We start from the raw sequence: 26,690 nt of genomic DNA, 5'->3' as shown, positions 1-26,690 counted from the left end.
GAGTGATATCCACAGGAAGACAGGGTTAGTGAACAATAATGTAGGAAATGAAGAGAAAGAGGGAAGGCAGTGGGGAAGTGATGAAGGTAGATGGGGAGAATCTGCAGCAGAGGCAGATAGATGGAGGCAAAGCAGAGGGATGCTGACTAGATGAGTTTCTCTAAAGTTGGAGGGTGTCACAATTCAGAGATATCTCCAGTTATTGTGGTTTTTATTAATTTCTTTAAATTCTTTTTTAATGCTAATTTATATCCAATTCAATACAAGCAGTTGCAAAGATTTCTAGTTCCAATACTTCACATTTTTCCATTGAAATAACAGTAACAGTCTCCTGTTTCCTTCTGACTTCTTCACATCCCGATGAAAAGGGAGAGTGCAGTTAAATGATGTTCTTCCTGGCACAAGGTCACCTAACAATGTAGGCAGGAATCTGTATTTGTGTGCGAGCATGTGTGTGCGCTCTAGTCCTCCTCATTATGACCTGCATCTGTTCCTTTTGTTACCGTGGCAACAAGATGAAATCACACAACCTCTCCATTTCTTTGTTTCTCCCACACGTGCTCACTGTTTATCGGTATGTTTCTGGCTGCTCTCTGCAAGTATTTAGAGCAAATTATGGGGATCATAAGAGAGAGATGACACTTCTGCTCTTTGTTCTGTCCTCTCAGAATCATTCATTCACTAATTATCATGTCTTCATATTAACAATGTGTGGTAACACACCAGCATCCGAACCTCAACAGTATTCCCCTCCCCTCATTTTTTTTTTTTTTTTTTTTTACCTCCGTTAGTGCAGTTCAACAAAGCCTAATGGGCATGAGGTTTTGATTACAAGTATTTTCCCAGATCACATACATAAACTAATTAATAGCTAAAATTAAAGTGTTTGAAAGCGTTGATAATTACAGTACATGTAGTGAAAATTAATGATGACATGAAATAAATTAAATGAGAAGAAGGGAGGAACAATCTCTGAATTACTTAATATTTCTCCCACACTCTAAATCCTTGCGGAGTGTTTGTAATGCCTCCAGCATAAATGTTTTTTTTGTACAGATTCCCACATACCCACAAGCGATGCAAGAAAAGATTGTTATATTAAAATATACATTTTAACAGCATAAATGGCTGATAAAATGCAGTTAAAGAAGATGGAGAATAAGCCATATCCACCTGAGATGCATACATTTTTAAAGAAGCGGAACACTGCAATTCAAGATAAGTCACTGGAACAAGTAGGATTTGATCAAACAGTTGATTTTACAGAATTTGTGAGCCATTTTTAAAAACTGGGAGCTTTGATGCAAGTGCACTCGTGATTAAAACACTTTGCTACTGTGCCACATCTATAAATAATTTTTGACAGTCTTGTTTTTAAAGTATCCGAATGAATAAAACATTACCATCATGTCAAAAATAATAGTTTTTTATTGATATTACTTCTTAATTGTCAATCGAAGTGCTGTTATTGATTTTATCGATTAGATTTATTTGCTGTAGTACCTGGATGGACCACCAGGTGAAGCATTTAACTATTTAATGTGATGGAGTTACAGGTGTGCTTGCTGACCAGCTGAAGGGTCACATAACTTGAGCACACCTTCCTGCTGTCTAACTGGGGCAGTTGTGCCGCATAAATTTTAGCAACTTCAGCTTTTTTTAAACTTCAGTTGTAAACAGACGTCTGTCAGCTGTCCGGTTTGGCTACCTGACACTAAGCGAGGATTTTCAAAGCTGTAGCTGCTATCAAGGCTAATTTTCAGGAGCACCATGACTGTGAACACATGCTTTCAGCCACGTTAAACTACAGTGAACTCAAGTGGCAAAGCTCTTGAGCTATGCAATATTTTGACTGATTCCAACGAATTGATTCACAACTACTACCTTTATCTTTCTGTGATTGTCGGAATTACACCCCAACCTATTAAACCTAACCTCTTGTCTACAGCTTCAGATTATAACTGAAATTTATTTTAACACAAATTTAAACCGTTTTTCATGCTGGCAGCAATCTGTTCTCCGACTGAATTCAAACATACATTTCATGGCAGTCTCAGGAAGATTTAGTCATTTGCATTTGTTTTCCTTCATTGTTAAATGAGTTAGAAGGCAGAAGTCACTGCAGCAGCTGTGAGTGTCCAGGCAACGTCACACAGTGTCTTTCCAGCACAAATGTATTTACTCTTAGTAATGTCTATATGTGAGCCCCTTCCTTTGTGTATCTGTATTTCTCTCATTTGCACCTGCTTTATAGTCAAGTTTTTTTCACTACTTCTGAGAGATGGGGGATTTTCTGCTCTCCTGACCTTGCCTCTTTTGTCTAAAAATGATTCTTAATAGCCCAGTCTCCTCTGAAATGCCTTCAGATACAATTAATACTGAAAGGAGCTGAGATGAAACAGTCTTGCAAACATCACGGTGACTTCAAAGCGTCTTTAGTGAGAGGCGCATCTCTCTGGGTCTTAAAGTTTTACCGGCGTTCCACTCACTCAGCGGAGTTTTTAACCTCTTTTTGTTGTTCGTGACTTGACGGGAATCTATTTTCCGACCTTGGGAAAACTCACTGTCTGCCACAGATTGATATTAATGCAGCTGAGGTACAGCCTACAAGAATTATGCTGGTATTTCCAAAGCTCCTTTTTCACTGTTGAATGGGGATTCTTCAAGGGGAGCGTTGGGTCAAATTCATTTCAGCTCCTCTCTGTATGAGAAATCAAGTTAAATGACACACTCAAACCACAACAAGTCAGCGCATTAGAAAGTAAAAGCTTTTTGTTTTGCGTTTCGGGGCCACTTCAAGTTCACCTGTAGAATAGATTCATCTGTAGAATAAATGAACTTGACCTCGAATTTGATCTGTACCGATGTAGGACAGTGACAAGGTACCATGTAGTGTGCAGGAATATATACCGATGTGTGTGCATACAAACATGCACAATTCCAATCTACCATTTACTGCTAATGGGGGGTCATGAGAATGGGCGTGTCTCGTCACCTTAACCAGCCAGTAGAGGACGAGTGCTGCCGGATTGATGGACAAATATGTAAGAGGTGGAATGGTTGTTATGGAGACGCTGGATGGAGACTAATTGCACCCTTTTTATATGACTGTACATCCATGTGTTTAGCATGCAACTAAAGCGAGAGATGAGACAAGAGCTGAACAAAGGAAGCAGATTAGTAGCAGAAGAAGTAATAGCAGTTGCCTATTTGCACATCCAGCAGGCAGGGTTAAGAATAGGATTTCTGTTAGTGGCCACCTAGAAAATGTCTTCACTTCTTCAGTTCTGTTTTTTTCCACCTCAGAGAAAGACTGATGTTCATCTGTGCTCATTAGCTGGTTGCCGTTTGGTGCTGGGCAGGTGTACAGTGGGATTATGGCAGCATTTTCACTGAAAACAGCTGTCTGTTTGGTCTGGAAATGATGCTGATGAGAGCAGTGAATCAAAATGGTTGTTGTGGGCTGTAAAATTATAACAAAGAGCTGAAAGATGTTAAAATACTTCATAGAGCTGAATGGGGCGACGCTGTAATTCTCCAGCTGTTTATCACTACAACAACCTTTTTTTGTCACATATTTCATTCTTTGTGAGTATATTATTCTTAAATGATTGCAAAAAATATATTTAAAATGTCCATCTGCATCCAGTCAGAAGGTTCTGTGATCACAGTTCAAGTTCATGATGTTCAAAACCAAGTAACAGAATCATCTTGAACTTTTAATCCTCTGACTGCTGTCTCTCTGCAAATTAAAATTCATCAATTACATCAAACATACATGCTCTTCATCTCAAGACAGACAACTATAGCCTAGAAATCACAGTATGATCAAGTGAAACATCGAAACCAAAGGACTGGATGCAGGAGAATTACTGCAGTACTTTGATAAATATGTCACAAAATAGCATTCTGGAAAAAAAAAAGGCATTGTGCTGCTACAAATTATATTCTGGACACAAAATGAAATGTGCCTTTTCTGTACAGACTGCAGCAATAGTCACATTTTTATACTGTTTCTGTGGAAAAGCAATGAAAATTCCAACAATTCTCAATGCAATTGTGTCTCTCATACCATAATCACAGTATGTCAGAGTAATCGCAATGTGATTTGTTTTTCATATCGTTCAGCTCCAGTATAGACAGTCAGATATGCTTCCAGTAGATGAGAGTGAAAGTGGGAGAGTGAAGAGGCCGATAGTGGAAATTGCAAGATGAAGCCTGATATGTTATAGCTCACTTGAGACATAAATGCTAAAGAAGCTCTGGTAAGCGTCACATAAACTGGTGCTCAGTGGGCTGTAGAGGCGCAGAGACACTCTTAAATGTGGAAAGTAAAAGAATTTTATGTGGAGTAAAAAGCTGTTTGATCCTGGTGCTTTTTATGTGTTTTCATTTGGCATAATGAAAGAGAGAAGCCAATTGAAGGCAAATATTTTCACTCGACTGCAGCAGTGAATGCCGCTGCAGTTCTAGATAGCAGCAGAAATGAGGAGATAAAGTCTCATAAATGCATTGTTTACCAAAGGACAGCAGCTGATATGAGACGCTGCAAGGCTTGTGAAATGAATTTGATCCTGAACTGTTCCTCACAGCGAAGTTACGAAACAACAATATTGGAAATAAAACATCGTCTGCATCCTTGTTTTGTTTAAAAATAGTGCGTCTAATCCTCCTCATAAAGGAATTCATTGTGGAACTGCCACAAAGTTGTAGAAACTGAAGCTGCTGCTGCTGCTGCTGCTGCTGCTGCTGCTGCTGCTTCACACAGGCAAAGAAGATAAATCCAAGACCAGCAACTTTGCAAAGAAACCAAAAGGATTTAGAATTATGGACTAAAAGTTGAAGTGAGGATAGAGAGGGTAAGGTTTGAATATTAAGCAAGAGAGAGGCAGCAAAACGATGAGAAAAGAGGGTCGTTTCTTTGATTGCAGAGCAATGAAGAACGGCAAAAAAATGAGAAAGAAAACTGGAATGATGAATACATGTAAGAAAAGAGCAGAACAGAGACACAGTGGGCTGCGCTTCATCTGTAGCACTCGTCTGCCTTGGCCTGTTGGCGCCGATAATGGCCGACACCACCACTGCTGAATATCACTTTTTGCTCCATTGCTAATCTTGCCTCTGCCCCCTGCCTGTGCGCATGAATTTTAATTTCAGCATTTGTGACCCGCTGTTGTTCAGCGGTGTGGTCAAAGTATCACAGGATAATCACAGGCCAATGCATCAACACTGTGGATGCTGAGCGCCTCCTGCCTCCAGCAAAATAGAGCTGGTGTCCATACCAGCGCTGCATATCAAGTCTTTCCTAATACATATTGTGAGCATGCTACAGTTACACAAGATAAACAGTATTAGCATTCAAAGGAAAAGCGGAGCCAAGAAAACATATAGTCGGCCTCAGTGTTCCTCTTATTTCTGCTAACAGTTGTTGTGTTGATGTATTCCTGTGATATTTATCCCGTGATCCATCATGTGCACTTGGAAAACGGCAGATGTAGGGCAAACATAATGTTAAGACAGAGAGGAAAATAGGTTTGGAGAGAGAAAGAACAAACATTAAGGAACTCCATCTTTCTGTATCAGGAGCCCAACAGGGAGCAATTAGTCATGGCTTTGAATCCCCCCTACGATCTACTCTGTCCCGACTCTGAGTCATTACTCTGCTGTGAAGCTGTAACATGGTGACTCCAACGCCAGCCCTGCTCTGCGTTCTATTAATCAGTCTGGGAACTGATCTATGAACTGCACTCTCCTCACAGAGGCCCCAGCGCACAAGTTGGTGAGGAGAATGTGGAAGCCATAAGTTTGGCCACAGAATGAGCCCAATCAGCTGCAGTCTCTGATCTTCTAGTCTGTGCAGGGACCAGCTAGTGGAGCCCCGGAGACAAAGTTTTACTAATAAGCCCGGAGCAACATCGCTCAGTTTTAAGGGGCTTTCCCCCCCCCAACCTGTGCTGGCTTTTTCAACTTTCCAAGGTGTGTGTCATGTCAATTTCAGGAGTCAGAATCACCCAGTTAAAATATATTTCATATGGCAGCAATAAACACAGTTGATCAAGTTTTGTTTCTGAATCTGAACTTTAAAGTATTTGGAGCAAACAGGTATTGGGGGAATACAGGTGTGTCCAAGTCTGTGGGTTGTTTTAATGTGTAAATTCAAATGGAGTCAACATTTATCTGCCCCTATTTATTTTTACTCAAAACCTTTCAGATGGATCTTTTGAGGCGTAGATGTTTAGAATTTCTATAACTTCCATGAGTTTAACACTGAACACCTCCTTGCGAGGATTAATATGAAATAATAAAATCCCAACTCTAATTTTAACAAACGTTTTGCACTGTTTGAAAAACAATGTAATAGTCAAGCTAATCCTGTTCTTTGATCCCAAGTACCTCTCAATTTTTACTAATCTTTTGGGTACTGATATTAAAAGCACAGTGTAAATAATATTACATGTACACAAACTTCAAGAAAAGAGATGCATTATTTATTTTTGCCCCTCGTATTTGTCCTTTTTGCATTTAGTGGCAAGTGAACAATATGCGAGTTATATATGTGAAGTGTAGAGCCGTTCTTTCGTTCTTTAAGGGGAGTTTAAGGAACTTGCTGGGTGTTTTATGCTTTTAAAATGAAAAAATACTTTAATGGTAATTAGTGGGATTTATTAACACAGAATGTGGATTAATAGATGAAACTGGACCAAAGCTAGCTATCTGTTACAACAATTAAAGGTACTCTGTGGAGCTTTGGACCATTTTTAGCACAAAGACCTAAATTTATAAGAGCCGAGTATCAAGTACATATGCACAAGATGCTCATGCACAGTGCTGTTCCACTGATTACTGCTAGCTTGGAAACACTGATGTGAATAATGCTAATTGTTGCATGAATCTGCTTTGTAGATGTAAATGTAGAGGATGAAAAAGATACACGCACTGCATTTTTCTGAGATGTAAATTAAACTGCATTACATTACTGTAATTACATTACAGAAACAGATTGAACACATATATTCTCAGTGCTGAAGGTGTCTTCCAGCTTTGAAATTGTCTTCACTCTCTGCAACCTGGTTTACAATCATAGTAGGAATAGCTCACATACTTTGCTCGAAGGCTCCTCAGCAGGAAAAGGAAAGCACCAGAAGAAAACTGTAAACTTTTACTCACAAACATTCGTCATTGAGTTGTGCTTCCAGTTCTGCTCCCGCTTTTCATGAACAACTTCACACTTTTCACCGCTTTTCTTCCATGTTTAATATTGAACCCTCATGTTCTCCTGCAGGTCAAAATTGACCCGTTTTAAAGTTTGAAAATGTGGGGGGAAAGTATGAATTTTCACAATGAAACTTCCGATGTCCACATTTTCAACATTTTTGGAAATCTTTGAACATTTCTTGGTGGAAAGAAAATGCATTTTAAAATGTTTCTTACGAACATTCACAAACAAAATTAAAGAAAATATTAGAGGTTTTACTGATATATATGTCATCATTTTAGATATTTTTAGGATTTTTTGGTGTTTACTAATTTTTTGAAAATATTTACAAGAATTTTCTTGCTGCATTTGGGGGATTCTACTTTTTATTGCAACTTTAAAGGAAAACTTTAAAGGAATTATTGTAATTTTTCTTCCTTAAGGTTTTGCAAATTTTCAGAAATTTGTGGATTTTTTTTGCTGAATTTTTGGATTTTTTTCAGACAAAACAATACTTTTTGGTGCCTGTAAATGAGGACAACAGGAGGGTTAAGTTCTTTGCCAGACAGAATGTAAATGCCTAAGATACAGAAGAACACACTATAACATACACAGACCACTGCAGTAGTCTGTTTTCAGCAGAGCCACTGGACTCTCAGCCGACAGATCTCTGCTCTCAACTTTAATACTGAGTAATAGCAAATACAATCAGATGTACAACTTAACAGACTAATGAGTAAATTCCTGCAAATAACTACCTAAACCAGCATGTCTCTTCCATCGTTGCTGAAAAACGTCAGGAAACTGCAGTGAAAACTACCCAACAGCTAGTTCCTATCTAGAATGAAAATGTCACAGCCAGGAAGCAAACTGTCCTTTTCTGGGACACAGCGGTGCCCAGAGTCGACTTGTGGACTGAAGACAAATGGATGGAGAGGCAGCAGATATCTGGTATCTAACCTGTGTTCTTTTTGCTCATCTCTTGGATGTTTATCGCTGTTATTAGTTTGACAGGAAGGAGATGTGGACAGACTGATGAGTGTAATCCTCCTTCAGTCCTAGCAGAGTGTGTGTGCTGTGTGTGTGCTGAGACCGCCTGCAGGCTCCTCGCACTCCTCCTCTCCCTTTCCTGTTTCTTTACCATCATTTTGGTGATTACCTTGCTTTACCTCTCACTTCTGTCACAGTCTATTTTTGTGACGGTGTTTCTGGCTGAGTTGGCCTTTCTCTGTGCTGCAGCTGTCTACCTGCACACTGCATCTCTGCTTTCCTCTAATTATCTATCTGCATTAAGACTCCCTCCCTGTCTCTCCTGAGGAAGAATGACTGATAGCTCTCTTATTACTTCCCACTGGATTAATTAAAGTTGAAACTCTGTATGATAGTCATGCAAGCTCCTGTGTGTGTCGCTTGTGTAAGTCTTAAAAGTGTAAAACTTGCTGCCTTTGCTGGTACAGTCTTAACTGTGTTCTCTATGATGTCTTGACTCGCAGATTGCTATTTTTGTTCAAGTATTGACTGATAAAATGAACTGGAGGTGCTGAAGCCATTGGTAGTTACCGTTATCTAGTCTAGTTGTGTGAATGTTGTTGCTCTACATTATTAATAGACCATTTAAAAACTCCTACCAAACCAAATGCGGGCCACAGTAAAACAATGCATTTGGGACATCACAAAGGCAGCAATTTAGGAGCTATATTATTGAACAGCATCTCTAAGGTTGGAAACTGTTGTGTAAATGGTTTTATAAATAAAAACTAAAAAATTGGTTGCAATTGGATGTTTTCTCCAAGTCGTACAGGCATAGTGATCAACATCCAAGTACCTTGCATTGCCAATTCGTCTCCACTTCTTCAATTGAACATGGCGAAATGTTGGTGACTTGCGTGTGATCGTTTGGTTTGAAAACTTTATCGATACAGGACTGAAGAAGTGATCTGCCCCCCCAAAATAGTGGAGCTACAATATGAATCTACAAGATGTGGATTTTTTAAAAGGAGACTCTCTCCTTCTCTTTGCATGTTTTCATTTATTTACGACCACAAACATTTCGCAAACCATCCAAACGTACTTTTTCAGCTTTCCACACAGCTCTTGGTTTGTATTCATCTCTGTACATTGTAAAATCTACACATTGCATTTCCACACATCATGAAACTCTAAAAATCCAAATGTACGTTTGATGTTCGCTTTGATTGACATTTAAGAGTTTGTACATAGATTTTCAAAACCCAACGAAATTACATCTAAAACTGCAGTAATGTACATAAACCTGATGTGTAGCTAAAACTTGCATAGTCAAATAGTCATGTTAGAATAATGAGTTGTGGTGAACTGACCATGCAGTGAACATATGAGCTGCTGATATTTTTACTTGTAGCCGTGCTGAATGCTTCAATAACAGCTGCTGCTGGTGGTGGTGTGCTGTTTTTTTTTTTATGGAGACATATGGCTGTTGTATTGCTATTTTGCCAAAAACTCCCACAAAAGTCACGTAAGGTGGAGGAGAACATTGTGAGTTGCAGACACACTAACCTTGGCTGGTGTTTGCTTCTTTTTTTTTTTTTTACAGGGCAGCAACGTGGTGGAGGACCAGGACCTGCTGGAGATTGGAATCCTCAACTCAGCCCACAGACAACGTCTCCTGCAGGCCATTCGGCTGCTGCCCAGGGTCAGTGCTGCTCATAAACTCTTACAAGAGCATCTCAGATAGAAGACATTCAGTACATTTAAACTGGATTTTTGTAGTATCGGCTTCATGCAAGTTACATAAACTTCTGGTCAATCCGAGGAGAGAAATCCGTTACAAGTTAAAATTTCCATTTCGAGAATGAAGAGCTGTTCCTCACTCGCAGCTGCGCTCGATCCTTTTGGTTTAATATAAGATTCAGCAAATCTTCTGCTACATCTGTGTTTCCGTGTGATGTAACTCTCTGTGGGTGGTTGGGTTTCTGCTCGATGCTTGAGCCAAGGAGTAGGGGGTTTCAGGGAAAGATGCACTCCGCCACATTATCACAGCTTCAAAGAACATAAAATTTAATGATGCAAGAAAGTGCTAAATCTGTGCCTTCCTGCATCTGTAAAACACACACAGTGAAAACATAAAGACATCTTTGAACTAGGACTCAAGCAATTATGGCTGATTATAGGATCTGATATTAAATAAAATCAGATTGTTGCAGTCATTCTTGACAGCTGGTAAAATAAACGAATTTTAAAATGTAGTGCTTTGTTCTGATTAATCTCAAGTAATATCTCACTTACAGCACTGTCGTTACAGGTCCCAGCCAGTAAACACTGAAGGATATATGTTGAGGCATTCCAACAAAGTTTTGTGGTATCTGTAAATAATTTTCAGGTCCAAATATCCGCAATCTGTCTCCTTGATTATGGATAATTGGTACCAGTATTGTTGACCCTTACAGAAAACAGGCCAAAGATTGCTTAAAAATGTAGAAACTAGTGTTGAAATGGTGCGAAAGGATACTTGGAGACCTTCATGCTGGCTGCTGCTGTGTGCTACCAAGGTCAAATGCTTTTGTGCGAGACTCAAAGCGAGATCAAATGTGTCCAACTTCACAGGGCGAGAGCAGAAAAAAGAAGTCTGCAAAAGAGAGGACGGAAAGGAAAAAAGCAGAGTCTGAGCTCAGAGATAAGCAGGTTTCATACAGACTCGGAGGAAACTTTGATCTCCGTGCAGCATTTTTCCACCTCTCACCACCACTAAACTTTTCAAAACACTGTACAAGATGAAACCTTTCAACTTTTGTCTGCCCTCTCACACAGACACATGTCGGCAAACACATGCGCAACTTAAGATGGAGGTTGTGGGATGTTTGTTTGAAGCAGCATCGACTCTCTGAAGCTGTTTTGACTCTCAAAATAAAAGTGAATGAATTATGAATTATCTGCTCCACTCAAAGTATCCAAACACTCAAAGCAGTAATCCTGCTTTTGGTGACTTACTCTGACCGTGTTCAAAAGTTAACCTTGTGTTTGCTTGTTTGAACTGAATCAATATGAAAGCTACCTCACCTGTTTCTCTCCGTGCTCTGCAAACTGGGGAAGGTCTTTAACATTCAATAAATCTTTAATGACCCCCATGTAGAAATGAGGTTGCTGCAGCAGGATTGAGGAAAAAAAACGGAAAAAAGTGCAGCACAGCAATCCAATATAATACAAACAGAATTTAAACAGCTGTCATGTTATATAAGAAATAGGTATGTAGGCAGATACCATTTGCACAGAAGCTTTCTATACATAGCAGCTGTTCTGCATTATAAAGCTCCCAGTCTAAAGCAGCGAACCAAGTGTGCAGAAGGATAACGCAGCCAGTGTGTTCATAATATCAATACATTTGAGAGTTCAAACAAATATCACATCCTATGCAGCGAGATACTAATAAATTTGCTCAGCACTCCAGGAACTCTTTTAAATCTAGTAAAGAACAGCAGAAAAGTAGTACAAAAAAGGAGCAAGACTTGACAAAGTGAAGCTTTTTCTTTAATCTCTTTCTTCGTTTTGTCTGTCCCAAAGGTGCGACCTGTCGGTTATGACGGCAACAACCCCACGTCGGTGGCAGAGTGGCTGGAGTCCTTGGAGCTTGGAGACTACACCAAGTCTTTCCTCATCAACGGTTACACCTCCATGGAGCTGGTCAAAAAGATCTGGGAGATTGAGCTCATCAATGTAAGTCTAAGACCTGCAACCAGCTCCTTCAGCAGTGATGAAAAATGTCTTTCTTTAAGGATAAGGGAAGTGGTAATCCATATTTTTCTTGATATCATCTCATGAAACTACACATCAGTGAGCCCTATTGTTAAACACTTCACTTCATACCAATAACGGTGAGGACTGTAGTTTACTATGAGTCAAATCCACATACAGCATTCAGCTGCCATAAATACTGACTAGAACACAAAAGAAGAGCAAAAATCAATCCACAGCTCAAAAATAGTCCCCAGCAAATGCTCCGTTTTATCCAGTAACATCCTTTCCATTGTGTGGCGTCGAGTAGTTTCACAGCGATTGAGCAGAGTCGAAGGTGAGCAGGTTTGTTTGAACTGCAGCAAGTGGGGGAACTATTTGCATATTCATAGCTCCACGCATACTAAAGAAGGCAATGGAGTCCCATCTAAACCACGGCAATAAGGGATTATTTAAATGGAAAAAGATGTGAAATATGGAAGTTGAATGATCATAGTTTGATCAATGCCAGGAGAGGAACTTTTAACATCAAGGTTTACATTTGCGAATGTTTTTTCAAAAGACTTACATTTTCACACAAAAGTAAAAATAGAAAAGTTTTCAGAATCTGATAATCTATGTATTTGAAAAACAGGACAGACATGATTATAGTTCTCTTAATTTGATAGTGGAGTAATCCTTAGTTTGTCTTCCTGCTACATAACAGGACAAACTTCACCAATCCACAGACAAGATTAACCTTACATTAAAACCAAAGAAAACTGATTTTTAGCTTAAATGTTTGGTTACAATAGACATTTTCCATTGTAGTAAAGGACAACGTAGCCACAGCTGGTGCTTTGTGAAGCTCAGTGCTTGAGGGCTTGTGTCCTCATCTTTCACCTTAGTGACAGAGTGAATTTGTATCATGCACTCAATATATTGCACTGGAGACTCGTACATCAGTATGTGCACAAGCTTTGGCTTCGTACCCAAAACAAGTTGAAGTCGATCTGAAAGTTCCCTCTGTGGGAAGGATGCCGAGTCCATACTGTGAAGAATGCCCATCAGCCATTTCTTCTCATTACTGTGCAATGCGTGCTGAGAATACAAACAGGGGAGAGGTGCATTTTTGCTGTTACATCACAATCTTACTAAGTATTTTCCTTTTTTATGTCACAACAGCTCTGCTTCTTGCTTTAGAGGTTCGAAGTTTTGCAGTAATAAAGCAGAGTAGATGCTATGCAGCAGCTGAATGTGGAATTCTCCTCCTGTAAATGTTAGTGATGGTGCATGATAACTAGGCTTGACGTTTGAGCTCCTGTGTTGTCACAAGTAGTGCAGGTTTATCATTCAATTTTTACCAACATAAAATCTTCACCAGAGATTTACTGCAGTCTGATCTCATTGGAGTGATGTGCTCCTTTGACGCTGCGAGTGTAACAAAATCATGCTCGATTGCAGAGGGCGCCCGGCTGGCTGATTGCAACGAGAGAGAAAGAAAAAGAGAGAGAAGGGGTGTTTTTCCTTCCCAGCGGAGGATAAAGTGATAAAGTGATGAGTGATCAGCTGGAGGAGGTGGAGAGGGAGTTATATAAGCATGTGGGATGCAAGATGTTTCATAGCGCTGGGGATGCCGCCCACATGCCGCACTTCTGTGTGTGTGTGTGTGTGTGTTTCTGTATGCATATGTGAGATAGGAAAAGTGTGAATACATGCTTATGTGTTTATGTATGTGTCTAAATGTAATGCTCTTAAAACACAAACTACATTTCAGCCTCCTTTCCTTTATGTAAAACGGGACAGCTTTAAGATCTAAATGATGTATATATTTACTTTGCTTGTGCATGTAATTAGCATCAGATTCTGTCTATAAGATGAATCTACAGAACTGTCTAGAAACTGCAGTGCAGTGCAAAGTGAAGCCACAAGAGGCTGCGCAAGTCCACAGTACTGTATGAGTCCACATATTTCTGAGTAATGGGGAGCTTTTTATAATTTGTTCCAGGCTTCTTTTGTTCCAATTAAAGGAAACCTTAAGGCCAAAGCACAGGATTATATTTTAAACTACTGTGTACCCAACTTTGTGGTGACTGTTTGAAGTTCTTTTTCTTATTCAACAATACTTCACTTCACCTACTTTGGTCTGGACACTGAACTGAGTAATATATTACTTTGGTTTAATGTGATGTTTGTTTACAGATCTCTTATCTTCGTATTATTTTAGGTTATTCCCAGAATTAACTGATATTTTCCTCTAAAGTCTAAGGCATTGTCCTAGAAAAGACTGAGTGATGCATGGCTCTAAATGTAGAGTGAACAGACACGGTGCTCCGCTTGTTCATTTCCAATAATTAATTAAATTGAGTAAGTAAAGGGCACGGAGAGACAACATGTTCCTGTAAATACCACAGCACACATCAGACAATGATCAAACCTTTGATGCTGGTTACATTAAATTCAGATTGGAGCTATTTTGGTGTGAAATATATATTCATATTTACTGTAGTTAATGTAGGTTACCTAAATATGCATGGTGCATCTGTATCAATAAAAATCTAACAACAAAAAATGCAGACACCGTGTCAAGAGATACCCTTTCCTTGTTTCTTTCATTTAGTGTTAACACACAGCTTATATGTGTCAGATTGAGCTGAGAAGCTGATTTACATCTTCCGTCACAGCGCTTGTTGACGTCGCATTAAAGAAGCAAACAAAGCATGCAAAAGTAGATAAAACACCATCAGTATGAAAGGATCCAGATCAAAGAATACGACTGCATCTGGTTGAGCTTCGTGACTTCCAAATAAGATTCTGAAAAAAGCTACTTCAAAAAGAGGTTCTTAGTTCTCTTTGGGTGTCTTGGCTCAGGTCCACTCAGTAGTCTGTCCATGCTTTAAGTGCCCAACAGGCACATCCACAGATTTAAAACATATCTGTTGGCTACTATGTAATTGAGCATATATTAGAACTGAAAAAGTTTTCAATATTAAATGAATCTCAAAAATAATTTTTGCTTTAAAATGAAAAACCAACTGCTCATGAATTCAATTCAAATAACTATCTGAACTCTGACTTTTTTGCTAAGTTTTACAGTCATATCCAATCAATAGGAATATTTTAGACCTCACCACCCATTACCCTCCACTAGCCTGCAGAGCCCCAGTCAACACCCTGAACACAGACCGTGAACCTGGACTGATCACATGGATGTTCCCGCTTCTTATCGATCTCATGTGAGTGCCGGTGACAGTGTGTGTGTGTACAGAGTGTACTCTAATGACTGCATCACTGCAGCAGCACACTCACACTGAAGGAGTCTCTGGGGTGATGGAGAGGTCGCTGCTGAACCCGAGAGAGGTGTGTGTTTGTCAGGAGATGGAGGTGAGAAAGATTTCGCAGTGGCAGAATAAAATAAAGTGATGCTGGGAAGAGAGGGCATTGAGGGGACTGGGAAAAGAGAGAGGAAAAAAGAAAATTAATCTTTAAAAATAGAATTTGGCTGCTGTGTTCGTGTAATCACCAGGCAATCGCTATGGGCAACAGATGCTGTGGTGTCCAGGGAGACCAGAGAGGAGTGTTGAGCGTTGTTGGAGCGTTTTAAAATGGAGTACAAGTGTGTGTGGGGAGGTATAGAGGTGTGTGTATGTCCGTTTGAATGGGCACATATGTGCAGTCCTGCTGTTGTGGGATTAGAGGAGCATCTCAAAACACCCTTTATTCCTGCCTGTCCACACTCAGTTACACACTCACCCACACTGTAATGCAGGCAGAGAGCAGGTGCAAGGCTTCACTCTGCAGTATTTTCTGTGCATACGTATAACTTTGGCATTCAGGGTTTATTTCATTGGAGGAGACTGACTCACCTGAATCACACCTCGTCCAGGTCGACTGTCAGGTTTAGTCTGCATAGATGCAAGCACATAACTGTAGTGTATTATAACTTGAGCCTTTTTTGCCATTTTTGAAGTTGTTGATTGTGCTTATAGCTGCTGCTTCATCTTAACAGCAGAGGCACATTTTTAAAAGATACAGATGATGCAACTTTTACTCAAAATATCAAGTTATGTTTATGTAGTAATGCATACGATTCATTTTTTCCAATAAATATGCATGCCTTCTCCATCATATCTTTAAACAGCACAAATATGTCACAATAAGACAGCTTACACTTCTTTTTTTTTCATTGTTCTACAGCAAACACAAACATACAACAACATGGCCACATTTACAATATTACAAATGAATACAAACTAAAAACAGAAGTATTTAACCCTTTATATCTCTGAAACATTGCTTATAAATTGGTCAATAAATAGTCCTTGGTGGCTTTGTTGTTTTTAACTTGTAGTAGTAGAAAAATAAAGAAACGCCAGACACAAACTGTTTTTTATAACACTTAATTGTTAAAATCTGCTTGTAAAACAAATTGATTTTAAAAGTTAAACTTGAATAAGAGAAGATGGAAACAGTAAAAATTTCTACCTTAACCTCGAACATTTAGGATGATTCATGTGCTGATTTTTTTGTTAAACTTTGACCAATCATACTTGCCAAACACTAATTTACCACAACACTGAATTTGTAGATATAAACAGAAGTGAGCAGACCCAAAATGTCAGTCTGCACACTGTAAGAAGAAAATGCCTAGTCATAAGACCTGAGCTGTAACAAGCTGCAAGTATCCTTTAACGTGTGTTTTGGAGCAAAAGAAACTGAATCAACATCAGTCTTGCATCAATAAGGACAGTGTGTGTGTGTGTACAGTTATTAGTCAATGTAAGCACAATAATTCATGAATGTGTGTGTGTTCATAGTAACGAGGGACTCAAAAGTCTCAGGACCTGAAATGAAAACTCATTAAATCAGACTTTCTTTTTTAAATTATTCAAATGATATTAATAATTGATCAGGATTCATTATTAAAATTGTTCATGTAAGTGTGCACCGCTGCTTATAATTGGAGTTTTTTTTGTCCGAGTTTAACAAATTACGTTCCACCGAACCGTTCAGATTTGCTTTCACCTACAGAGCCGCAGTGACTCATGAATTACTTAACCGAGCAGTCGGATCACTTTTATCCAGTAAACCGGATAAATATACAGCAAATTTGGTGGTTACAGCTTGTCAAATGAGTGTTTTCTGGGATTCCTTCCTGTCAGACTGGGCTGTGTGAGAGGTCAGCAGCTTTTGAATGTCTTCGTCTTTGGGGAGCTGCCATTTAAGCTGCTTTCAGCCCTTAATTTCCCCCTGAATCCAAACTAATTCAGAGGCTATGTCAGGTACTTGAGAGCATAATAATGACAAGACATTATGACTCTATCAGCCTGCTTTTAATATCACAAGTCTCTTGGTAAAAATCTGTCTGAAGAATATTTTTTTTTGTCCTCAACTGAGCATGGGGGCCTCCCAGGTTGTGGGAAAAGCTTGTTTAGGAGCATCTGGACTGAAATATGAAGCTTAAAAACCAATAAAGTCAGGCTACCAATGACTTTGATTGATTTTTACTTAAAAGTCTTGATCAGGAGAATTTCAAACGTATCTTGTCTAGTGTCATATAAATATTTGGTTGTCTGTAGAGCTTTGTAACGTGTGACATTGATTAATGATAGGGCAGTTTTAGCTAGACAATAATCTGTGATTGGTTTATGAGCTGAAGCAGCATAAATACAGCAAAAAAAAAATGCTGAATGAACATGAATAAGTTGGCAAACAGTATGGCGAAAATGTAATTAAGCATAAAGGTGGAAATAAATCACAGCTAAGTAATGCATCTAATGCCAAAAAGCATTCTTGTTGATTTTCTATAAGGTGTCAGTCATCCTGTGTCTGTTTTACTTGGTGGTAAATGAATCACCTGGTCTTCCTGATATGCATATTCATTTCCCTGCAGTGCAGTGAGACACAGATGCCTCCGTTAAAGATCCACATGGTGGTGCTGCTGCCTCTTAGTTCAGCCAGACCTTGTGTCTTGAAGTGAAGGAGGTACAAAACAACTGCGCCAAGGCACCAAATTGCTCTCATTTAAAGTGAGTCCTCAGAGAGCCTAGAGTGAAGCAATTAGAAATGGATTTCATTTTGGAAAGCCACGTTCACAACGGTGGAGTGCAGATAGTTTCTGGTCCTAAAGGAACAATTCCCTTAATGTTTTCTAGATGAGTGGACCCTGATATCAGAGGAGGGTGCCTTCGTGTGTGTTTGTGTATGAGTGCACTGTGTCCTTGATTACCTCTGTATTATTCTGAAAATGGCAAGTGTTTGAAGGTCAGAGAGGATGGAAAGTTGAGCCTTTATGTTCTCGTCTATACCTTTTGTCTGGATGTCGGTGTGTATAGAATCTTAATCGCTCTCTGGTAGAGGTTTCTGACATTGTGCACAGATTATTAAGTGTAAAATTACTATAGTGATGCATGTTTTTGTTGGCAAGTGTGTACAGATAAAATATTAGATTGAAACTGGTGTTGATGGACTAATCAGATTTTTTTAAACACTAATTTTATGAGTTAAGTTTTTTTTTTCTTTTCTGCATGATAGTAGTTCTGCTCACTGATTTGCAACATCACCCACCCAGTCTAAAAGAGTAGTTTCTAACCATAACGCTTTGTGATGTGTTGTGAGCATACTGCCAGTCTCTTGTCACATGTTTAGTTTCAGTTCATCCAGTAGGAGGCATGGAATAAAGTAAATCCATGAAATAAAAAAAAACACCTAAATAACCCACCAGATAAAGAGAAGATTAATTTATTAAGGGTAGGTGTATTAGTAGGAATGGTAGAGGATGCAATTAAGTGTGATGTAGAAATATGTTCTACAAAAGCTTATAAAGGTGTGTGATTACCTCATATATTGTTTAATCTGAAACAAGTGGTCACATTTTATAAATTAATCCATGACTTTATGTGAGTTAAGTGTAAACGCTCAATTACAAACTTGTTTATCTCTAAAAAAAATCAACCTTCTGAGTCTTTAAAAGGTTGCTAAACTCCATCTTGGTCACCTCTGACCTTCGATATTAAATGGCTACTCAGCTGGGCAGAGAAAACTTAGCATAGTCTGTGTGGATGACAAATATCTATTTTTTTCTGGTACATCCTCCTGATCCGCAGCTGCTAGAATACAGAACAGAAATGCAGGAAAAGCTTTTGCTGCTTCATGCCTGTCTCTTGCATGTGAAGGCCTGTTGGTGTGCGTCCATGTTGTGTAGGTGCGTGCGTGGGTGTGTGCGTGTGTGATTCACCTGCAGGGTCTGACTTGTCCCTGCATTCCCCTCTATTATTACAACATGCAATTTCAGGAAGTGTACACACAAAACTGGGAATGTGTTCTGAAAACCTTAAAATTGCTAAGCGTGTGCTTGTGTGAGGGGTCCAAAATAAATTGAGGACAGTCATGAGAGTTCAGCCTTTCTTCTACCGCTTGTACTTGGTTGCCATGACGGCAACTAGTTACCATAGAGACTGCACTTCGTACAAATGAACTGAAATGTTTGTGTGTACGTGAATGTACTGGATTCCCTTTTCCTGACACAATTCCAAATTTTGTGTGTGTGTGTGTGTGTGTGTGTGTGTGTGTGTGTGTGTGTGTGTGTGTGTGTGTGTGTGTGTGTGTGTGTGTGTGTGTGTGTGTGTGTGTGTGTGTGTGTGTGTGTGTGTGTGTGTGTGTGTGTGTGTGTGTGTGTGTGTGTGTGTGTGTGTGTGTGTGTGTGTGTGTGTGTGTGTGTGTGTGTGTCATATTTCTGTGCTTATCACCTTCTTTGTCCCCTCTCCAAATGGACAGATTGTCTCACATCCCAACACCAGATGGTTCCTGCCTTCGTTAGACGCTGCAGGATCATATACCTCATACAATAGAACGTACACACACATGCCACACTCGCATCCACACTTCCGTTACTTTAATTAGTTTACCTTTTCACAAGTTTTCACCCTAAAAGACATGTACACGTTTGTTGGAATCGGGAATTGCAGCCTGTGACATGCTTTGTTTCGTACGTGTATTTCGGCGCGTTCAAATGTGCAAGGATGCAGTATGTGTGAAGAGAGAGTGAGTAGTAGCTGGTGTTAATTTTCATGTGGGCAGATTTGCCTCAGGACTGCAGTGTACTTCACCGTTGCTGCCTGCTATCTGCTATCACTCTGCTGCCGCCTTATTTGGAGTTTAGCGCTTCCTGTTGTAGCGCTCACCGTGCTGCAGATAGTGTGGGAGGTGTCAGGAGAGAATGTGTGTGTGACCCCTGAACGCACCCTGAACCTGTGTTTGGTCATTGTGCTGTAGAGCTGGAGCTGCCTGTCTACTTCTGCCGCACAGTTAACATCGCCACTTGTAACAAACAGAGATGGATTGATCAGTCCTCAGGTGTTTGCTCAGGAGCTACGGAAGATGGATTATGGTTGTGCATTATTTCTTCTTATTTAATTTTATGCTTGGAGCATATCTATAAGTTGACATCTGTCTTAAGTTTTTGTCCAAATGATGATGAATCAATATGGTTGATTTTTGGTATTAATCAAATCTATGCTTATTGAGTGGAAATCTAGAATCAGACATCTGAGGTTAGCAGCTAAAGAGATTCAACATCTTAGACAACACTCTGCTCATTTCACCACTGTATTATACAAATGGTAAATTGAAACTTAATTTTAAATTCTGGCAACAAAAAGGGGCGAGTTTTGTAAATTCGGCTGGTTGCGATGCAGTAAAAGCCTCCACATTGTGCTTTTCATTTCTGTGGGATTTGAAGTTTTGAAGATCAAGAACAACACACTGAGGCTCGTATTTTCAGATAACATGAACAAGAAAGCACCTAAATTACAGAATATGTTCTAAATGTAAATATTGCTAGGATGCACTTTTAAGTTTCTTCATCTTTTTCCATGCATTTCTGGTTACTGATCCGCCGTTTCCTTTTAAATGGTTTGAAAACACTAATTTTTCCTCCAAATCAAACAGAATTCTGAGAGAACCATGGTTCTAGTGCATTTGCAAATTATTTCACAGCTACCTTGAATGTGCATTTGCTTAAGTGATATCTATGTAATGTTGTAGTTCTTTGATAGTGTAGGCATTAAGATGGACACATACACTCTTTGGTTTATCCCACTGGACTGCAAAAGTAGACCCTTGTAAAGACTGAAATAGTCAGAATGACGTCAAGCTCTGTAGGTTGGATTTCATGTATGTGACACTTGCTGTTACAAATATATACACTCATACTTACAATAATTACAATAATATAAAGCATTACACGTGTTCGGACTGTTGTGTTGTTCAGTCAGGTTTTGGATTATCAAAGAGTGCACCGCAGAGCTGAGTAGCATGTGACTAAAACATCATGCGTGTATTTGTGTATGACGTAAGCCTGCTCAGTGATGAGATTTCTCTGGAAAACTCAAGGCCTAAAGAAAAATTGCAAAAGACTAACGATGATCAGGTAAATGGGAATTTTCTGTGCCTTTGAGCTTTTTCCATTCAGATGTCTAAACTTGTCTGCGGTTGACTAATAGCAGAGAACTGCAGAGAGGAAGGCTGTATTTCTTGCATGTGAAAACATTCTGGAGCCTCATTCATTTTCTGCATTCTACACGATTTTAATTTAGACTTACAACTGGGGCGTTTCCAAAGTGGCCTGGGGGTTAAGGTGCTGACCATTAACTGTGACTGCATCCAGCAGGGGGTGTTTCTGGCGTGTCATTCCCCATCTTTCTCTTCTCGTAATTCTGCTAATTTTGCTACCGTTGGCTATTTGAAAAAAGAACAAATGCCTCTGAATTTGTTTCCAAGCTGTCCTATATTTGATTTAGACATTATGTTGTATTTCGAGTAATATTTCACAAAAATGGTAAAAAAAATTCTTCTGGCCCCAGCAGCTACTGCTAGTATATTGATTTTATCTAACAATGATGATAATGTTGCTAAACTCCTTGAACTCAGCACACACACACAAACTTGCACCCCTTGCGAGCACAAGCTTGTCTCGGTACAGGCTCAGCGTCTCCATAGTGACGAGATAGAGAGGAGGAGGAGGGTGAATGTAAACTGGGTAGAGAGGGAGAGAGTGGAGAGAGAGAGAGCTCAGGCAGAGACATGTAGGAGATGTAGTCTGGCTGCCGCAAGCTGAAGAAGGAGGAGGAGTTGTTGAGCGCTGGAAATCTGCAGAGAAAGTGAGGGTGAGAGAAAGGGACACAAAAGCTGGTGGTGAGGAGGCGAGGAGTAAAGCTAGCAAAGCGTGGATAGAGAGAAGAGAGAGGCAGAAGGAAGAAACACTTGTCTTGGACAGCAACAGAGCAACAGTGAAGAGCACAAGAGGAGAGAGTGAGAAGAGAAGACAGAGGAGGAAACAAGAGGAGAACAAATTGAAGGCTACTTCTTAACCTTTCATTTGGAATAAGTCCTGTCTTGAGAAGAGGTATGTAAGACTGCAAGAAGGGTGATGATAGAGAGATAGATATAAGAGAAAAGATACGCTAATGAGCATCGATCCTTTTGTTCATCGCTTGCTGTTGTTTTATGCATCTTTCATCTCTATGTTCAGTGAGCCTGAGGTGATTACAGCATGAAATGGGTCCACGGCGCTCAATCACACTGCTGACTAGGCTAATTTACTGACTGTGTAACTGTGTGTGTGTGTGTGTGTGCAGGTGTTGGAGATAAATGTTTCTAGTGTGTAGGAGGGCTTCATGTTCAACTGAAGCATTGATTGTGCTTTGAAGAGCTGCAAGGTCTCTGTCCACAAGTTTGCGAGTACAGCAGGTGATGACTCGTCTTTTTGTCTCCTGCTGGTGAATTTATCACTTTACAATTTTGGTGGTAATTTAACTCGAGTCTCTGTTATGTAATATGCTGCTCTGATTAGTGAGGAACTCGCTTGATGTCTGTACATGTCTGTATTGTGGATTTGTTAGAGATCTTTTGCCGGTTGTCGCAAGACTTTGTGAAAGACATCTCTGAGACCTCTGAGGTTTCAGCTCTAAAATTATGCCATCTCTTAACTCTACTTTCAAATTGAGTTAAGTGAACCATAGAAAAAACTGCAAAAAGCCACTATTACAACAGCTAATCCACTCCAATCCAGTTGCTGCCATAATTTATGTCCTATCCTTATTTGCATGCACGAACATACTCCTTGAAAATGGTGAGAGAAGTGAAATCTGGGATAAGACTGAGGAAAAACGTAGTAGCTTTAAAGAGGGATGTTGTAAGGCTTTAGGTTAGCTTGCCAGGCTGACTGTCAACAAAGCGATTCATATTTAACAGATAATCACTATGTATGAGAGAAACCGTAAACACTTATTAGCAGCAGGGGGCTACGCTTGCTGTCAAGTGATGACTGTTTTCAGATTCTTAATCAAAGCTTTCAAAACCTCTTTAGACCCACTTTACTGTAAAGCAATGTTACTTTTCAAAATCAACCAAAGATGCAGCAGTGATTAGCATATTATTTACCCCAACTTCACTTGAATGTGTTGCTGGATTTGTTCTTAGTTGCACAAAGTTCACTGATAACAAAGAATAAGGCAGCCAAGAGTCATATTCCATCGTGTGTGAACATGTTTTCCAAAAACGATGAGCGAAAAACAAGGCGGCACTGTAAGTACGAGAAGGTAAAGGGCCGTAAGTGAGGTCCCGCTGGGAGGTAAATAGAGGGAAGGAGGAAGACAGGTCCCGGCAGGAAGACAGAAAGGAAAGTATTTTCTTTTTCACTCAGCTGTTGAAGAACAGACCGGACAGACAGAAAGATTGAGTTGGAAATTCTGCCAGTTGCTGTTTACCTCAGACACCGGCCGATCAATCATAATCCAGCCTCGCCTCCTGTTCAGCGAATCGTCACCATGGCGAGTCATTGCAATAGATTCCCGTCAGTGACCAGCATTAGTCAGTAGGCAGCCCGGAGAAACCACAGCATGATGGATGGCGCTGCGAGAGACATTTCATAGACAAAACACTTGTAACACGATGTAGTCATTGAGGTTTTGATACAAAGGGTTTCCATTGCAAATATCCATGTGGTTATGGGTTAGTCTAATGAGTTAGAGCATTAACACTTCAGTTCCTCTTCAGTCTATTTTCCAGGTGTTGACATGTTATTGTCAACACCTGGAACCATATGTATATTTTGGGACTGAACTGGGTCACAAGAGAAGCTACTGCCAGACAACTCTTTCTCTACACAGACTGTAAATTAATTGTGTCTACCTGAAACTTGTCTCTGTATCAGAAGGGTTTAGCGGCCAAGTGTCACAGCTTAAATCCTCGTCTCTGTGTGTACTTTGTATATATAAAAATATGTTCTGTACAGCCTTAAAGCAGACAGAAGAACACTTGCTTTTGGTCTTCTATCTATAGCACCACAGCTTTGACCTCATCATGTGCTGCCTGCAACGTTTGCCTGCATTTAAACTGCTGCTTTGATGTGGCTTCGTTCAAACACCTACCCTTACTAAGAATTTGCAGTTAATACGAAGCTTGTTCACCATAAATTCTTATAATTGCAGCTTATAATTGTGATGTCACAGCATCTGATACCATGATTTTGTTTAACGTAGTTGGTGGAGCAACCTAAATCCAGCTTTTATTGTCTGATGAGTAGATGTCAGATAAACACACGGTGCAGACTTGATCGCTTACATGCTGCGTTAATCTGCATGATTTCTTACCTGCATTACCAGCTGGAAACGAGCACCCTGTTGCTGTACAGTTTAAAGTTTCCCACCACTCACACAGAATCATGACGGAGCCCACAGCAGGGTCCCATCTAAAGCTGTCCCTCAGCACAGAGTTCACAGATGCGCATATGGCTGCTACAAGCATCTTATTAACCTGATCTTGTATCTGCAGGCTTTCCCCTCCCAAATAGTGCATGTACTGCATGTTCCACGCTCCACTGACTCTGACTACAAGCAGCTGTTGTACGTAAACTCCACCTCACAAGGTACACAACAACAACAACAACAACATAAGCGTCACTCCACTGGGCGCTCAGTGGCTATTTCACCCTTAAACGTGTTATGCCATCTGACACACATTATGTCATGTTATGCTTAACAACACAACATCAGGAAAAGTGTCTGTCAATGGAAAGTAGCCAGTTGGCTATGTTGAGTACATTAACATTTACCTCAGTGTTAAATAAAGTACATTGTTCTTTTTCATAATAATACACTGGAAATATAAAATGTACTAAAACTTCAGTACTGACATCAAAACCTGAGATGCAAAAAATTGAGATGTAGCTGCTGATTGCACCGTTTAATTGTTTGTTGTGATTTTAAATGAATGTTCATTGTGTTTTAGTGTGACTCTGTGTCTATACCTCTGGCAGTCTGAGACTTGCACCCTTTCTGTGTGAAAAGACCAGAGGTGGATAAACTGTGAGGCACCCAGTCCCACAGTACTGTACACTCATAAAACACACACACCCTGTATACACACAGCCATGTGCACAGCTCAGTGCCTTAGGAGAGCTCCTGTGCTCCTCTGCAGTGTGAAAATTGGTTCCATCTTGGGGCTTTGAAGTATTTATTAACCCAGAAAAATATCATAGACCATTTCCCCTCTCATCTTATTGGGATTTCAATTCATGAGCTCCTCTGTGTGTGGTAAAGTCAGTGTGTGTATGTGTGTGCGTGCGCAGAACACAAGATCTGAGAGGTCTTGTTTCAACCTTTATCCTGCAGCATTTGGCTGTGTTTGCACACACACACACACACACACACACACACACACACACACACACACACACACACACACACACACACACACACACAGTCTGTGCTTCAAGTCATAGTTACAGTTCTCTTGCTATTAATGGAGATATATCTGTCTCCATGTAGGCAGCCTTATTAACAGACTGCTCTCATTGGCTGCCTGTTCTCTCAGCAGTGAAACGACTCGTCCTATTGGTCCCTGTTGGACATCACTTTCAACTCATCACTAGTAACTCCCCTCCACTCTCTGGTTGCTAGGCAACCAGTGGTCTCTGGTTTCCCCCCAGTGTTCCCCTCTAAAATGTGGCCTGTGTGTATGTGTATATATATATATATATGTGTGTGTGTGTGTGTGTGTGCAATATCAGCTCAGCTGAGCTTTGGTTGCTTGCTTTCTGAGGGTAACATGTTGTTTTCCTATGTGTTTGTGTAGTGTCTTGTGAGTCCAGACAATCGATACTGATCATTCCAGCCGAAAAGCTCCACCTCCAAACAACACACATGTGCAAGTGAGGGATGGGGAATTGAGCGAATGAGGTAGAGGAAAGAGGCTGGTTATGATTAAGTAGTCAGGCTGGGAAAAATGTCATTGATCAGGGTGGAAAATGAAATGAACATTGTGGCTGTAAAAGTGTTCACCTTCATATAAACTCAGTGCTGGGTGCATTAAACACATTACATCAATGTTATTCTATAACAAGCTACATTTATTGCTAGATGGAGGCTAGTTTGGATTTTTGTCCTCTTTGATCTGATTTCAGCAGATTTAAGGATCACTCTTACATATGTTTTTTTTTTTTTTTTTTTTAACATTTATACTTGCACAAAACCACAACAGCCCGTCCGATATTTTTTACATTTATTTTTTTACCTTGCTAACGTGAACATGTGAGGTTTTATAAGCTAGAAGACATGAGCGGAAAAAAGCAAAAAGATGACGTAGGTGAGCTGGTGTGCTCGAGCTAAAGTGAGTGGGGAAGCAAGGGTGGAGAGAGATATTGCTATTAGATGTTGAAACAATGACTAGAGAGAGACTTCATTATGACTACAGTATACTACCACCAGCCACTAGCAAAACTATGTACATTTGCCAATTATTAAAGTAC

The 26,690-nt window shown here is 39.9% G+C and overlaps 1 protein-coding gene across 7 annotated transcripts in view; it reads left to right on the top strand.

Moving 5' to 3' along the window:
- anks1b (ankyrin repeat and sterile alpha motif domain containing 1B) overlaps positions 1 to 26,690 on the top strand; it is a 291,730-nt gene that overhangs the window by 232,279 nt on the left and 32,761 nt on the right. For all 7 annotated transcript variants that reach the window (XM_051957203.1, XM_051957205.1, XM_051957200.1 and 4 more), the window contains 2 exons: positions 9,768 to 9,866; positions 11,732 to 11,884. In XM_051957203.1, the coding sequence (XP_051813163.1) occupies positions 9,768 to 9,866; positions 11,732 to 11,884 (252 nt within the window). The remainder of the gene's footprint in view (positions 1 to 9,767; positions 9,867 to 11,731; positions 11,885 to 26,690) is intronic.

Source organism: Acanthochromis polyacanthus, chromosome 1 (genome assembly GCF_021347895.1).
Source record: "Acanthochromis polyacanthus isolate Apoly-LR-REF ecotype Palm Island chromosome 1, KAUST_Apoly_ChrSc, whole genome shotgun sequence".
Classification (NCBI taxonomy): Eukaryota; Metazoa; Chordata; class Actinopteri; family Pomacentridae; genus Acanthochromis; species Acanthochromis polyacanthus.
The sequence above is the reverse complement of the archived record's forward strand: the minus strand, read 5'-3'. Positions and strand labels throughout refer to the sequence as shown.